This window comes from Balearica regulorum, chromosome 6, assembly GCF_011004875.1.
Source record: "Balearica regulorum gibbericeps isolate bBalReg1 chromosome 6, bBalReg1.pri, whole genome shotgun sequence".
NCBI lineage: Eukaryota > Metazoa > Chordata > Aves > Gruiformes > Gruidae > Balearica > Balearica regulorum.
Genome location: NC_046189.1, coordinates 13472436 through 13486670, shown reverse-complemented (window position 1 = coordinate 13486670; position 14235 = coordinate 13472436). Strand labels below are relative to the sequence as shown.

At 47.1% G+C, this 14235-nt stretch overlaps 1 protein-coding gene across 1 annotated transcript; it reads right to left on the bottom strand.

Moving 5' to 3' along the window:
* Nucleotides 1-2648: 2648 nt before the first annotated feature.
* Nucleotides 2649-6943, bottom strand: FZD7 (frizzled class receptor 7). Its single transcript, XM_010305400.2, has one exon. The coding sequence runs from the start codon at nt 6305-6307 to the stop codon at nt 4586-4588; it is 1722 nt and encodes a 573-aa protein (XP_010303702.2). The 5' UTR covers nt 6308-6943; the 3' UTR covers nt 2649-4585.
* Between the last annotated feature and the right edge of the window lie 7292 nt (nt 6944-14235).

The window sequence follows — 14235 nt, the reverse complement described above, 5'->3', positions numbered from 1 at the left end:
CAAAGTACCTGTAAGGTCTGGAAGGAAATGAGAATGAGATGCAGAAAAAACACACTATTTAAGATACAAGCTAGTAATTTGGTTTCTAAACCCACGTGAAATTATAAATAATGTTTACTGTTGCCAGTTGGTGAACAGAGAGATGTGTGGTTTTTTACTTGCATGCAAAGCTATTGGTTGCGGGTGAAGTATTTAGGCAAAAACATTCAATCGCTGGTGTGGGTATTCCACCAAAAATAAACCCAAACAAACACTGATGTATTATAAAAGCACTTTTTTTCTGTGGAGACAAACATTCAGTTGCTGCTGTTATTTGTGAACTCTAGAACTGTTCCAGCCTCCTGTTTATCTTGCCTGAAACAATACTACTTTCTTCTAGAAAGTAACACAAACATCTCTGAAAGTTAAGAACCAGTGTTACATATTTTTCATGAAAATGTAGTCTATGCTCTAAACTTACAGGGATATTGATCAATGATAACTATTACTTGCCAAGGTCTTGTGAGCCAAAAACACTGCATAGACAAGGGCCAAAGGTGAAGGGCAGGAAACTTTTCTTAAGCTTAAAAAAAAAAAAAGTTAACTGAAAGGGGACTTAAACATCAGTCAAAGAAAAATCATTTTGCAGTGATTAGCAAAGGTTAGTAAAGGCTTATTTTTCCTCCTTTTTTCCAGACAGCGTCACAAAGAGGTTTTTAAAACTGTACTCCATTATGAAAGTAACTGCTACTTTGCTATCAGAATGGTGATAGAGATTTTTATTCCAGAAGGCCAGATGCTATCACTACTTGAAATTCTCCAAATTGTTTCCACTGCGAGCAAATTCAGTCTTGATGTGAGTCACATCTGCTTAAAAGTGAATAGCAGTTGCTTCTACTTTACAGTGGCATCAAATTTCACCTACAATCTCAAATTTTAAAAATCAACTTAAATCCCAGGATTTGGATAGTTTTGCGTAAGTGACTTTAAATCCAGAAGTACCTAATAGGAAATACTGAAATAAAAGCATTCAGCTTTAGTGGTTTGTGGTGGAAACAGAGACATTTCCTTTCAGATATGAATGTCTTATGAACTAAAAAAAAAAAAAAAGGTCTGTTTTTTTCCACATATGGACAAAATAGTAGCAATCACACCTAAATGCAGTTTCTCATCCAGCTAGCAAGGATGGGTGACGAGTGGAGAGAAGAGTGGGGGGATAGGCCACCTGCATGAATTGCAGGCTTAGCTGTCCATGATGTATTAAGGATTAATTGCATGTTTAGTGATGCAGCTGTGGCTGCACAGCACAGGGGCATCAGTCACACCACTATTCCCGTCGGTTCTTAGTCTTTCAGAGCGTGAGCTGTTTTAGCCGTTCCATCACTCCAGCCAGCACTGATGGATTAATGGGAGGAAATGTTTATAGAAAGGTTCAGGTTTCTTAAGTGAGTGGAATGAAACTCCCCTCAGCAATGACGAGCAAGCTCATGTCATGGAGCAGTTTGAAGCAGCCTCCGCTCACAGGAAAGCAAAGGCCTTTTCAAAAAGGAAGCTTGACAAGTGAGCAATTCTAGGGAGAACAGCTAGAGGTGTTTTCAAATAAAAAATGTGGCTTTTTTAGGGAGGCAGCGTGAATGGGGCTAGCTCTGAAAAGAACTTTAAATCAGTAGTTTGTATGCTTTAAATGTGAAAGATTATGTTTGAGAGCTCAGTGTCCAAATAAAAGTGTCCTGAGAAAGTGTAACTATTGCACTGTGCTCAGTAAATGAAACAATATTGTAGTGCAACCACACAGCTACCATGGTGGCATCCAGCTAAGGCACCTTAGCTCTCTCTTCTGTAACTTAAATTTTAATATAGCCATAGTTTAATGCAAAGGAAGGGTGATGAACCCAATAAGTAGGCTGAAATCATTGCAGCAGAAAAGCTGGAAACTATCATCATTTCACAGGTGTAAATTTTAGTTTGCTGAGGCACTTTCCATGATGGTAGCAACACAGCTTGAGATCTAAACATTCATTTCAGTTTAAAAAAATGAAATAAAATAGACCATTCCATTGAAGCTTTCAGATGACTGTGATAAGGAAGAATGTAGGCTTCAGGCTAGCTATTAAGATTAAAGTAAAATTCACCTGAACAAAACTGGAGATAGCAAAGGTGCTGGGGGAAAAAAAAGCCAGTTCAAAACACTGCCCTTTGAAAGCTATTGAAAAAAGACCTAGTCCTTAGTGTTTCCCTAAAACACTCCACTGTCAAAGTAAGGATTTAATTTACAGCACTTGTAGCACCCTCCAGTTCTCAAAGTCTCTTTGGAATGGGAGGAGAGCATTATCCTTATTTTCTAGATAAGGAAAACTGGTTTATCAGCTTGCCCTCAGTGAGAGGCAGAGCCTGGAAGAAAACTTGGCTAGGATGCAAGTACCTCAAAAGTGACGGCAAACATTTAAAATGGTCTCAAAATGTGATCTTCTGTTGTGAGGGGCTGGTACTTAGGCCCATTTCAAGTCACAGCTGAGTTTCTGGTCAGTATATTCACAGTGTATTCACCCAAAAGTCTCTTGTGTCTCCCACGACAAAGCAGGGCAGAAGATGCTGCTCAGAGCTGCCCCCCCCCATCACTTCTGTAACCTTTGAGTGTTCAAAGACTGGAAGAACTTCATCTGGAACCCTTGTATTAAAAATTATTTATTTAGTGATCTGTACATGGGATGAAGCAGGGCCTCATACAGACCTTCAAAAAATCAAGTAAAAACATAAATACATATTTTCTTACAAAAATGAGATTTACAAAATATACATACTGCACTTGCCTTACACATTTGGTTGTTTGGTTTTTTTTTTTTTCTTTCTTCCACATACACATTATAAAAGACAAAAACCCAAGCCCTGCAAGTCCAAGATTAGATCTACTGAAGGATTTGACTGATGGGCTCATTCCTCATGCCCAGACTACTGGTATGCCCTCAGACAGCAGCAGTCTGCCCCCTCACCCTGAACAGGTTTTTTTTCTTTTTAAGTTTCATTCCAGACACTTTTCCCCCCAAAAAATGAAGAGCAGCTATAGGGTGGAGACTTGCTAAAAAAAACAGAATTTCCTATTTTGTCCTTAGGCAAGAATACGCACACACACACACTTATAAAAACAACCCTTCAGTGAATATAAAGGTAAAGTAGTATGCAAAAAATAAAATATGAACAAGTCAACATAAAAATTTCAGAATAGAAAAATCTGTCACATTTCAAAAGGAAAACAATGCATTTGATGATTAATTTTTGAATGTCTTTCCTTCCAAGATGCGATCACTGGAAACTTAGCCAGCTGTATTTTAGCCGAAATGAGAAGACTCCTCGCTTGCGGTAACTCCTTGCTTTTAAATCTCAACCCCAGCCCCCTCCTGCACCAGGAGTCATTGCCAGGCAGTTCAGGGAACCTGAGGAGCAGGCAAAGGGTCCATCGTGAGCCAAAAGGATTCCTCCTATCCCCAGAAGCCGGCTGTGTATTTACCTGCAGCGAGCTCACAGCAATGCAGGAGAGAAAGCAGGTTTATAGGAAGTAAAGAAAAAAATCGTATCTTTACGTTAGGTATTTTAATAGCTCTTGTTTGGCAGGTGCTCTCAGTTACACTCTTCTTGCCCCCCAAGTCTTGTGTTTCTTTCAGCTTAGAAAAGCGACCCATGTTGAACGGTAGGAAAACATCCTGCCTTCTTTTTTCATAAAAGGAATGTTTATTTCTGCGAGCTCCTCACATCCAAGGGTGAACCTCAACGACTTCTTTTTGTTAGTTTCCCCATAAAAACCGATCCCATGCTTATGCCTTTCTACATAGAAAACACTTTTGTTTCCCCCTTTGTCTCCTAGAACAAAGGCAAGGGGGAAAAGCCTTCTGCTGAAAAGCAACAAGTCATTTCTTTTCAGGGTGTAGAATAGCAACCCCCTCCTTCCCCACAGCAGCAAGAACAGACCGAGGGCCGAATTTTCACTTTAAAACAATTGAAACAAGTATCACTGAGGTAAAAAGGACCTTGTAATTTGACAGAACAGAGGCATCTCACCAACACACGATCGGGACTGGAGCTGGTTGTGCGGTACTCACGTGATTGCTCCGCCGATCTGGAAGGAGCAGGCGGTAAGCTCAGGAGTTACCCTGCCTGCGCTGCAGTTTGACCCCAGCAATTTAGACAGGGTTTGGCTACCTCTCGGCAGGGGCAGCTCAACAGATCTGGCTTCCCCTCCTTCTCGTCCAAGCAAGGCAGGATGGTTTTAGTTGGGTTGGATTTTTTTCCTGCACAGGGGTAGCGGGAGAGAGAGGTAAAGGGACTTCTTGCAGATGAAGGACTCTCCCATCTCACCACTGGCCTTTTTCTCTGCTCTTCCACTTAGCTGGGCATAAGCACCACTGCAAACAGTCCGTCTGATCCTTTATGCCAAGATTTTTTTTTTCTTTTTTTTTTTTTTTTCCAAACTCGCTGGGAGGAAGAAAAAGTTTGGAAAAGCCTCCCTTCCTCCCTCTTCAGGGTGCCTTCCTCTTCTGCCGAGTATCCCTCTCCTCTGCATGTGTGCATGCGTCCGTGCGTGTGTGTGTGTGTGCCAGAGGGGATGGGGGTCTCATACCGCCGTCTCGCCTTTGCTGCCGGTGCTGAGTCTGTGGTAGAAGCGTCGCCAGGACTGAAGGGTTTTGCCAGACCAGATCCAGAAGCCAGTTGTGATACCAACAATCATGGTCATGAGATACTTGATCATGAAGACAGTGAAGTCTGGGCTCATAGGGGCAAAGTGGCTGGGACAGGGTACAGCATAGGTTTTGCAGGTCTGGAGGAGCCACGTCTTCTCCCAGGTACCACGGAAGGCCTGCTCGTAGAAGTAACACGCTAGGACAATGGTGGCAGGCACTGTGTAGAGGACACTGAAGACACCAATGCGCACCATCAGCTTCTCCAGTTTCTCCGTCTTGGTACCGTCATGCTTCATGATGGTGCGGATGCGAAACAAGGACACGAAGCCAGCAAGCAAGAAGGAAGTGCCAATGAAGAGGTACACAAACAAGGGCGCCAGCACAAAACCCCGCAGCGAATCCACGCTGTAGATACCTACATAACACACCCCACTGAGTACATCCCCATCCACCTGCCCCATGGCCAAGATAGTGATGGTTTTGACAGCGGGCACAGCCCAGGCAGCCAGGTGGAAATACTGGGAGTTGGCCTCGATGGCCTCGTGGCCCCACTTCATGCCAGCAGCCAGGAACCAGGTGAGGGACAGGATGACCCACCAGATGGAGCTGGCCATGCCAAAGAAATAGAGGATCATGAAGAGGATGGTGCAGCCTTCTTTCTTGGTACCTTGGGCCACAGTGCGGTAGCCGTCCTCAGAGAAGCGCTCCAGACACACCACCCGCTCCTCCAGCAAGAAGCCTGCCGCGTAGGCCACTGCCACCATGAAGTAGCAGCCCGAGAGGAAGATGATGGGCCGCTCTGGGTAGCTGAAACGGCGCATGTCCACCAGGTAGGTGAGCACAGTGAAGAGGGTGGAGGCGCAGCAGAGCACAGACCACACGCCCACCCACAGCCGGGCAAATCGCACCTCCGCCTCCTTGAAGTACATGAGCCCGTTGGGCCGGGCTGGCTCGCAGGGGGCCCCGCAGTCCCGCTCCCCCAGGAACCGGTAGCCCAAGTAAGGGGGCACTTTGAGCTGCCGGGGGCAGGAGAAGGAGAAGCCGGAGGGGGGCTGCGGCGGCGTGAGGAAATCGGGGAGGTAGCCAGCCGTGGGGTGGGCAGTGGCCCCCCGGCCCGCTGCACCACCAGGTCCCGGCGGAGCATCCGACGTGTTCTGCCCCACGCAGATCTCACCCGCGCCGTGGACGGGGAAGTTCTCGCAGCGGAGGCGCTCTGGCCACTGGAAGCCAAACTTGTTCATGAGGGCCTCGCAGCCCTGGCGGGCCCGCTCGCAGAGAGAGCGGCAGGGCGGGATGGCCTGCTCCAGCACTGTGCACACCGGCGCGTACATGGAGCAGAGGAAAAACTTCAGCTCGGCTGAGCACTGCACCTTGACCAGCGGGTAGAACTGGTGCACCTCCAGCCCCGCGTCCTCCTGGTTTGTGTGGCCCAGCAGGTTGGGCAGGATGGTCTGGTTGTAGGCGATATCCGTGCAGAGCGGGATGGAGATGGGCTGGCAGAAGCCGTGGTCCGGCACCGAGATCCCCTTCTCGCCGTGGTACTGCTGCGCCGCCGCGCCCGCGGGGGTCCCCAGTAGGGCGGCCAGCAGGGCGGCCAGGCCCAGCAAGGGGCAGCCGGCAGCGGCCGCTCCGCCGCCTCCTCCTCCGGCCGGCATCGCCGGGGCGGCCGGGGGCCCGGGGAGTCCTTCAGAGCCGTGCGGCGCGGCGCCCCAGGGGCATCAGCGCCCGGAGGGCGGCGGCGGGGCCTCTTCCGCGGGGCAGGAGCGCGGCGTAGGCTCCGCGGCGGCAGGGGAAGCGCGGCTCCGCGCCGATCCTCCTCGACTTTCTTTGCTCAGCTCCGGCGGGTCGGCGCTCGCAGCGCGGCGGCGCTTCCCCCGGCGAAAGTTTCCGGAGCTGCTCCCACCGGAGAAGGCGACGAGACAGGAGACGCGCGCGAAGTCCGGCGACGGCTCTGGCCAGCTCCGCGCAGGGTCCCGCGGCGAGGCGGAGGCGCTGCTCCCTGGCCGGCTGTGCGGCCCCGGCGCCGGGGATTTAGGTTACGGCTAAACGGATTATTACCGCGCCCGGCTGAGCCGTGTATTTTACTTCGGGGCTTAAATAACTTCTAAAATCCAATTACTGCGCGATCCTCCCCGCGGCTCGGCTGGGCTCCGCTCCCGACCGGCGCCGCTGCGGGCTGCGCGTCCGGGGCAGCCGTGCACCTCCCGCCTCGCTCCGCCCGCGGCCCCGCCGACACCGCCCGCACCGCGACTCCCGACCCGCGGCCGCGCCGGCACAAAAAAATAAAAAAAAGACACATATACGCGAGGGCGCGCCGCGGGGCTCCGCCCCCGCCGCCGGCCCCATTCACAAACCGCGCCGCGGGCGGGGCCTCGCAACGCCCGCCCGCCAATCCCTGCGCCGCGCAGGGGGCGGGGCGGAGGGAAGGGGAGGAGCCCGCGCCGGGCGGGGGGGGGGGGGGAAAGTTGCGAACAACTTTTTCCCATCCCGGGCGGGGCGGGGCGGGGCGGGGGCGGCCGGGCGGGGGCGGGGGCGGGAGGAGCCGCCCCGGGGCCCCCCACCCCCCGCCCTGCAGGGCAGAGCCGGGAAGGGAGGAGAGGGGGGGGTGGGCCTAGCCAGCTCGCTCAGGGTGGCCCGAGCAAACTAAAATTAACTGGCTGCTTTTTGAGCAAGCTTTGAAAATGCAAACAGTTGCCTGTGCCCAGAGTTATTAAAAAAAAGGAAAAAAAAAATAAAAGAGAAAAAAAAATAAGCAGCGCCCGGGTACATTTGCAGAATGAGCTGATTGCGTTGTCGGGATGTTCGTGTCTGTGTGCCATCGCCTCCCCCAGCGTGGGGGGTTTGATTTGTTATCGCAGCATGACCGTTGCTTTTTGCTGGCAGAATAAACGCTTTATTCATGGAGATCTAAGCTTTAGCTGGGGGAAGGCAGCTTTTTTTTGAAACGTCCAGTGTTACCTAAGCAAAGAGGAGAAATTTTAAATCCCCATCTGCACTACTGCAACCCCTTAAGAGACCCAAAAAAGCGGTAAAAAAGCAGCAGTTCCTCTGTAGGAGCGCCCAGCCTGCCTGCAAGAGAGAAAATGGCATAGGTTGGGAGAGGGCTGTGACCAGCCTGCCAGGCGATGCTGAGCAGATCTAGAGCTAGAGCAATGTACGTTTGCTAAGGACAGAAGTGCGGGATTTGCAGCATAGCTGTGTTTTGAGGTGCACCGCCAAAACATGGGTTGCTGGAACCATCTGGCCTCTGGAATGTGCAGACAGAGCTTGTCCTCCGCAGCACATAAAGTGTGTGCTTGACAAAAGCCCTGCAACAGTGCCTGCTTTTCCTTCACACTGGCCTAGGAGAGCCTGTGGTCAAAGACAGGCTAGGGCCAAGTATTATTCAATCTACCCCATCCCTCCCTTTGAGGATAGAGGTGCCCTGAACTGTACTATTCAAATTCTTACTTTTACTCCTTTACTCAGAATTGTGGTCCTATTAGCAACTAAGCAAATACACCAATCTGTACTGTCCTCCAGGGCAGTTCAAAAGAGCAGGGTTTGGCTCAGGGAACTCCAACAGCAATTGTTGGACAAATGTTTCCCATATCCTCTCCTGCTCGTGAACAATGTGTCCTCATACCAGTAAGACCATGGAGCTTCAGCTTTTGTTACATTTAAAAGAAGCTGACAGTTATAAACAGGCTTACTAAAATAAATTTGCTCCTCTAAAAGTGGACATGTTTTTAAAAATAATACTGTGCTGTCCAAAATATGTATGGGCAGGACTAGCTACTCATGGCTGCAACAGTTGCTTCTGGAAAAGAAATGTCTTTTCTTCATTTTCAGTTATAGCTGTTTGAGAATGCCTTAGAGGAACTTCAGCTTTTCAGTTTGTTAAGGCTTGTTATCTGAATTCCTTGCTTTTCTGTACCTAGTGACTAAGCAGGTTTTTGTGATACTCTTCACCTAAACAGCCTCCCATGGTACAAACTTACATGAACTTGTCTACTCTATTGTTTGTTCTTTGGCTGTTAGTAACCTTCAAAAAGACTATTCTTTCCAGTTGTTTGTTGTTTGTTTTTTTTTTTTTTTCTTTCCCATTCCATCCTTCTGTAACACTCCGTGATCTGTTGAGTCACCTATCTGTAATAATCACCTTAAAGCCTCTATTTTTCACTTTGGCTTATATGACTAACTTCATCTGCAAAGCATTTTGTGATATTCACTATGAAAAACTTTGAATGAAAGAAGATGTTTCACTGGCGGGCAATGACAATGCAGAGAAAGCAAAGCAACCGCAAACTTTCTGCCCCATGCATTGCTCTTTCTGATTTCTGTATGTAAAAAGAAGTTCCAAGCTAGTGAAATGGTATTGCTATCAGCAACAGGGAGACAGTGACAGAAACTATTCAGAGTAAGGAATGTCAAATCAAGTGGCAAGACTTTAACTGGGTATTTATGTACAAGACAGGGCAGATGGCATCAGTGGTTCCCCCTGATTTCTGCTGGGTCCCATTTGTTAGGGTCATTCCTCCGAACCATGGTACGAACAGAAAGATGACTGGGAGCTCTGGTATGTGCTATAAAAGCTATGTGACTCCATTATGCTTGCGATGTTGAACATAATGTAGAATCAGAGCGAAGCAAAAGGAAAAAAAAAAACCTGGAAGGGTAGGCAGAAAGGAAGAAGGAAGGAAAGCTGTATCCTAGTTTATTTCTTAGAGAGGTAAGAAGACAGTAAACTTGCTATGTGGCATGAGGCTTCTAGGCCATCTCAGATGGCAGGAATGTGCAAAAGGATTTACTAAGATGGAGGAAGACTGACTCTTGGGTGTGTTACCGAATTCCAAGGGGTTTTTTTTTCCTATTTAGACCCACTGGGACACGATCACTGAGAGAGGCAATGGCAGTCTCAAAATGGCAACTTGTGGCCTAAGAAAATCCTAGGCTGCTAAGTCAGTATAGGACATCTTGACAGCTTTCAGGGGACAATAGGGGGGAAAAAAAAAAGAAAAAGAAAAAGAAAAGCAGCAGCAAAATCCAGGATTCTGGGATGCAGGTTACCCCAAAGCAGCCAGAACCTCTGTAAGTAGCATCAGTACATTTCAAAAGGCAGCAAACTTGTGCTTATCTCCTGTTTTTACCTCAATCTAAATTCGCAAGCGTTAGCCTGCAATATTACTTAAATTTCCTCACAACAGGAGGGATTCTCATCAGCACGTAAGCACAGACAGCCACCATTAGCCAGGTTATCAGCCACCCAGAGCAAATGTGTTGCACAAGACTTTGCAGTGTCTGAGAAATTGTCTATTGCAACCACATAGCAGTTCAAAAGGTTTTCTCTAAAACTCTCCTAACCACTAGTGTTCCAAGTGTGCCGCATGGTCTGTCAGCAACGAACCTTCACAAGCAATGTCCTGGCAAGTCCAAGATACCAGAATAAATTTACAGTCTCAGGTATTGGTACCAACTCTGGTGCTGTCTGACTAGACTAGTGTGCATAGCGAGTAATTGTTAGGAACGAACAATTACCTGTCTTTTTGCACATTTAAAAATAAATCCAGTTCAATTTTCAAGCTAAGTCAGAGTGAGGAGCGGCATCCCTGCATGATGTCTTTTCCTGATGTTTTGAAGCCGCCTTAAAAGGTGCCAATATAATTTTCCTTGTTTCCTATCCCATCTGATAGAAAACTCTTCCCATGGGGGGAGGGGAATCAAAACAAAACACCCTCTCCCCACCCCACCACTTATTTTGAGTGCCCGAGGGTGAACATTTTCAGATTGCCTGTTGCAAGATTTCCAGTCCTCCTTGCCCTCAGAAGAACGAAGACCATCGCTTCCCTCTTCTCCTTCCACCCGGTCCCAGAAACTTGCTGGGGCACCGGCTGTCCTGCTAACCAACACTGCCGACGCCCTCCATGCAACCGCCTGAATTGTGAGACTTGTCCCAGTTACATCCAGTAAATAACTTCCATGACACTTTGAACCTCAACATTTTGAGGCATACTTACATATAGTCTTACATGATCAGGCAGGCTATTGAGCTAAGAACATCAAAATTTGCACTCCCTAAAGCTTTGTGGGGAAATGCCAGGAGCCTGGGGGGAAATGATGCATTTGCCTACTTTACATAATGATTTGCATAATTAGAAATAAAATAAGTTCACAGTATTATATCTCCTTGAATTTCTATCAGTCTGATAGATTACTCTAAATTGCATCTTGTGTGAGCTCACCAAAGAAATCTAGTCTTTCTGTAATGAGGCAGGAGAGCCTGGTATTTCACAGGCAGGGAGTGGGGAAGGCAAGGCCCTGCCCCCCACCATGGAGCCTTAATTTGAAATTAGATTGAAGACATAAGAAACTGATTGAAAAGAGCATATGGGGAGGGCACAGGTGACAAAGGGAAGGGGATACTGCTGGAGGGGATGTGGTTTCCCACAGTGAGAGAAGTAAAAGCTGGTTGCATCATGGATTTGTAAGATAATTATTAGCTTATGAAGTAGTATCCCAAAGGATACAGAGAAGCAGCACTGCCTTCCACATTTACGATCAAATTGGAGAGAACATTAGGAAACATTCACAAAGATGGACTATCAGGCTGATGATTGCTTTCATCTCCAAATCCATGAATAAGAAAACAAAACCTGAAGTTGATCTGCTTATCCCCACTCAGCAGTTCTGTGAGGACATCAGTTACATTTTAACCCTTGCATGGCACTTTGAATTCCCCTGTTTCTTTAAAGTTAATTTAATCTGCTTTCTCACAGTTTTAGGGTTGTAGAGACCGTTCAGTATAAAATGCAAGCAATCTCTTTATTTCACTTTCTTAAGCTAGGTGTTCTTCTAACAAGACAAATTCTCTGCTGGCAGCAGTATTATCAGCCGGGCCCTGTCATCATTCTGTCAGGGTGCAGTAATACCACAGTATGAAGAAGGGAAGCTTCCAGAGACAGTGGGAAAAGATGACATTCATATCTACTGTCCTCTTTCCATCAGTGGGGAAGATCCTGCTCTGAGAATCTGGATGCAGCATAGGCACATGCTTACTTTCTGGTCCTTTAAATCTCATGGCACTGTATTTGGAAGCTTCCTAGACTGCTGTAGCTGATTTTGGCCGATTCCATGTACACTGGTATATGTAACACACCAGCCTGGACAGCACCTGGAGCAGAACTGCTTGGGATGGAGCTGCCCCAGGATCCCTGGGCTGGCCACCTTCTCTTGGATGCTGCAGGAGTCCCAGCCGTGTGGGTGCTCCAGCTTATCCTGAGCTTCGCCCAGTGCCTGTGAAAATGACTTACAGGTCTGCAAAGGTGTCTAGTAGTGTTACTCCTTGCTTTATAACCCTAAAAGTATTACAGATCCAAACAAAAATAAATATACCCTTCCCTGCTTCCTCTCACCACCGTGGAGTGTTTTTCAGGAATTTGGCTAGTGTCTTTTGGGGTTCAGGCTCCCCTTCCGAGAACTGTATTCCTCCAGACCTCTCTTCCACACCATGGATCCTTGACCTAGTTCGGACTCTCTGTCAGACATCCCTTTTCCTCCAAAACCCAGTGATTTTGTTCCTTCTGTGTGATTCCCCCTTCTGTAAATCCCCCTTCAGTTTCTGAGGCCAAAGATGAGTGCTAACACCTGATCTCTATGTCCTTCCTGAAGGAACTGCACAATTACAAAGCCCAGCTGTCTGCAGAAAACCTAGAGAAAACTCCTTCTGCTTCTTTCAGCCAGCCAATTCTATATAGCTGTCATATTTGTGTAGCTGCCACTAAAGTGACTTCAATCTCTTATCTGGAAGCATTTCTGTGTGCAGCTCTAGCAACATAAGGCTGACTGAGGTATGTAACAATTTAATGAAAACTAGCCAAGTTTCTCAAGTTTGTGCATAAATTTCCCATTTCATTGCAGATGGTGCCACAATATTTGTGAACTCTGAATTGTGTTTTGGTTCCAGCACCAGGGTTGGTGTGGACATAGCGAGTGCTGTGATCGCTCTCCTGTTGATACCCTTTGATTGTGAGGGATGCAATGGTCAAATACATTGTGCTATGTCTTTCAACATTTATGCCCAACTTTGTTTTAATTTTGTCTTTCTATAGACTCATCTATTTGAGATTGTACCTTAAATCCTCTTTAATGCACAGACCAAAGGTTTGCACTTGTCCCGTTTTAGTTAATAGGTGAAGTTTCACTTGCTTCAGTGGAAACAGAGCAGGATATTCATCAAAGCCTCAAACTCTGTTTATGTAGGAAGAAGAACCAGATTTAGCCCAAAATAAGAGATGGGAAAGACCCATTATATCATTTAGCCCCTGCTATTATATATGCTAGTGGTATAATTAGTCTAATTTTAAATGCCTTGAATAATGGGACTATTGCCATCTCTCTTGGGACATGGTTCTGCCATTTAACAATCATATTGGCAGGAAGCCACTGCCTGATGTTCAAACGAATGGTTTCTCTTTGCTTGATTAAGACTCACTAAAGACGAGTGCAGCCTCCAGAAATATGTTGTTTCCAAAGCTTGGAAAACAAGGGAAGAAGAGCTGTTCAATACAGAATTTGCCAGATGTCTGAAGAGGCTAAGGAATTCCTAAGCTTCTGTTTACAAAATCCTCTCTTCTCCTCCCATGAATGCTTAAATTACCAATCACTGCTACCACCCTGTGTTTAGGGTGAAATTTCCTTAACCAACACCACTTCCAAAATTGGATTGGAAAGAGAAACAAACATTTTAATTACTTTTATTTTCCCTCTTCCCGATGGGTTTGCACAAATTAACCTCTTAAACTCTTAAACAGAGTTGTTTCTTCCTTTGGTCCCAGTCACGCCCTGGAGACCCGCTTGCCAAGGTAGTTCCCTGCTTTGAGGCCACATAAAGGTTTGCTGTGCAGGGCTACTGCCGGCTGCATCCCCGCAAGCCCTGGAGATGGATGCTGCTGCTGCACGGAGAATTCCCCTTTCCACAAGAGCCCCTGGGCAGTGGCGACCCAAAGTGCATTCCAATGAAGCAGTGCTGTTAAGGAAAAGGGGCAGAGGACCAATGCCTACAGACAGCTCTCCTGGGAAACTGGGCCTGTGAGGTTTGTGGACCAGGATCACACACTCTCCTTTACCTTTTTTTAACCAGTCATTTCTGAACTATAATTTCTACCTCGGTGTCAGCCTGCATCGACTGGACTCTCTTGGAGCTGGGACCAATGATACTCTGAATGGTGCTGGAGATATTAAGCTGATTTCCTTCCATGGATGGAAGAGAACGAGAAAGCAGCACTTCAAATAAGCTCCCTCCTCATGGAGTCTCTGAAGGGAATGAGGGCCCATTTTCTTAATTACATGTTCATTAGTATGTTTAGTGCTCTCCTCCCTCTCTTCCCCCAGCCCTGCCACCTGGGAGTTCCTACTATGTTACTGGAAAGCCACAGAGGTTTATTTAAATACCACATAGTCAGATTGGAATGAAAAGCTATGAAGCTTCCCCTCTTTAATACTTTTTGAAATTATTTATGGGCTATGCTTCTTGCCTACGTAGAAGGTGCCTTCTGAGATTCCTGCAAGTCAATGCAGAAATAGCTGTTTGAATTGAGCAATAATT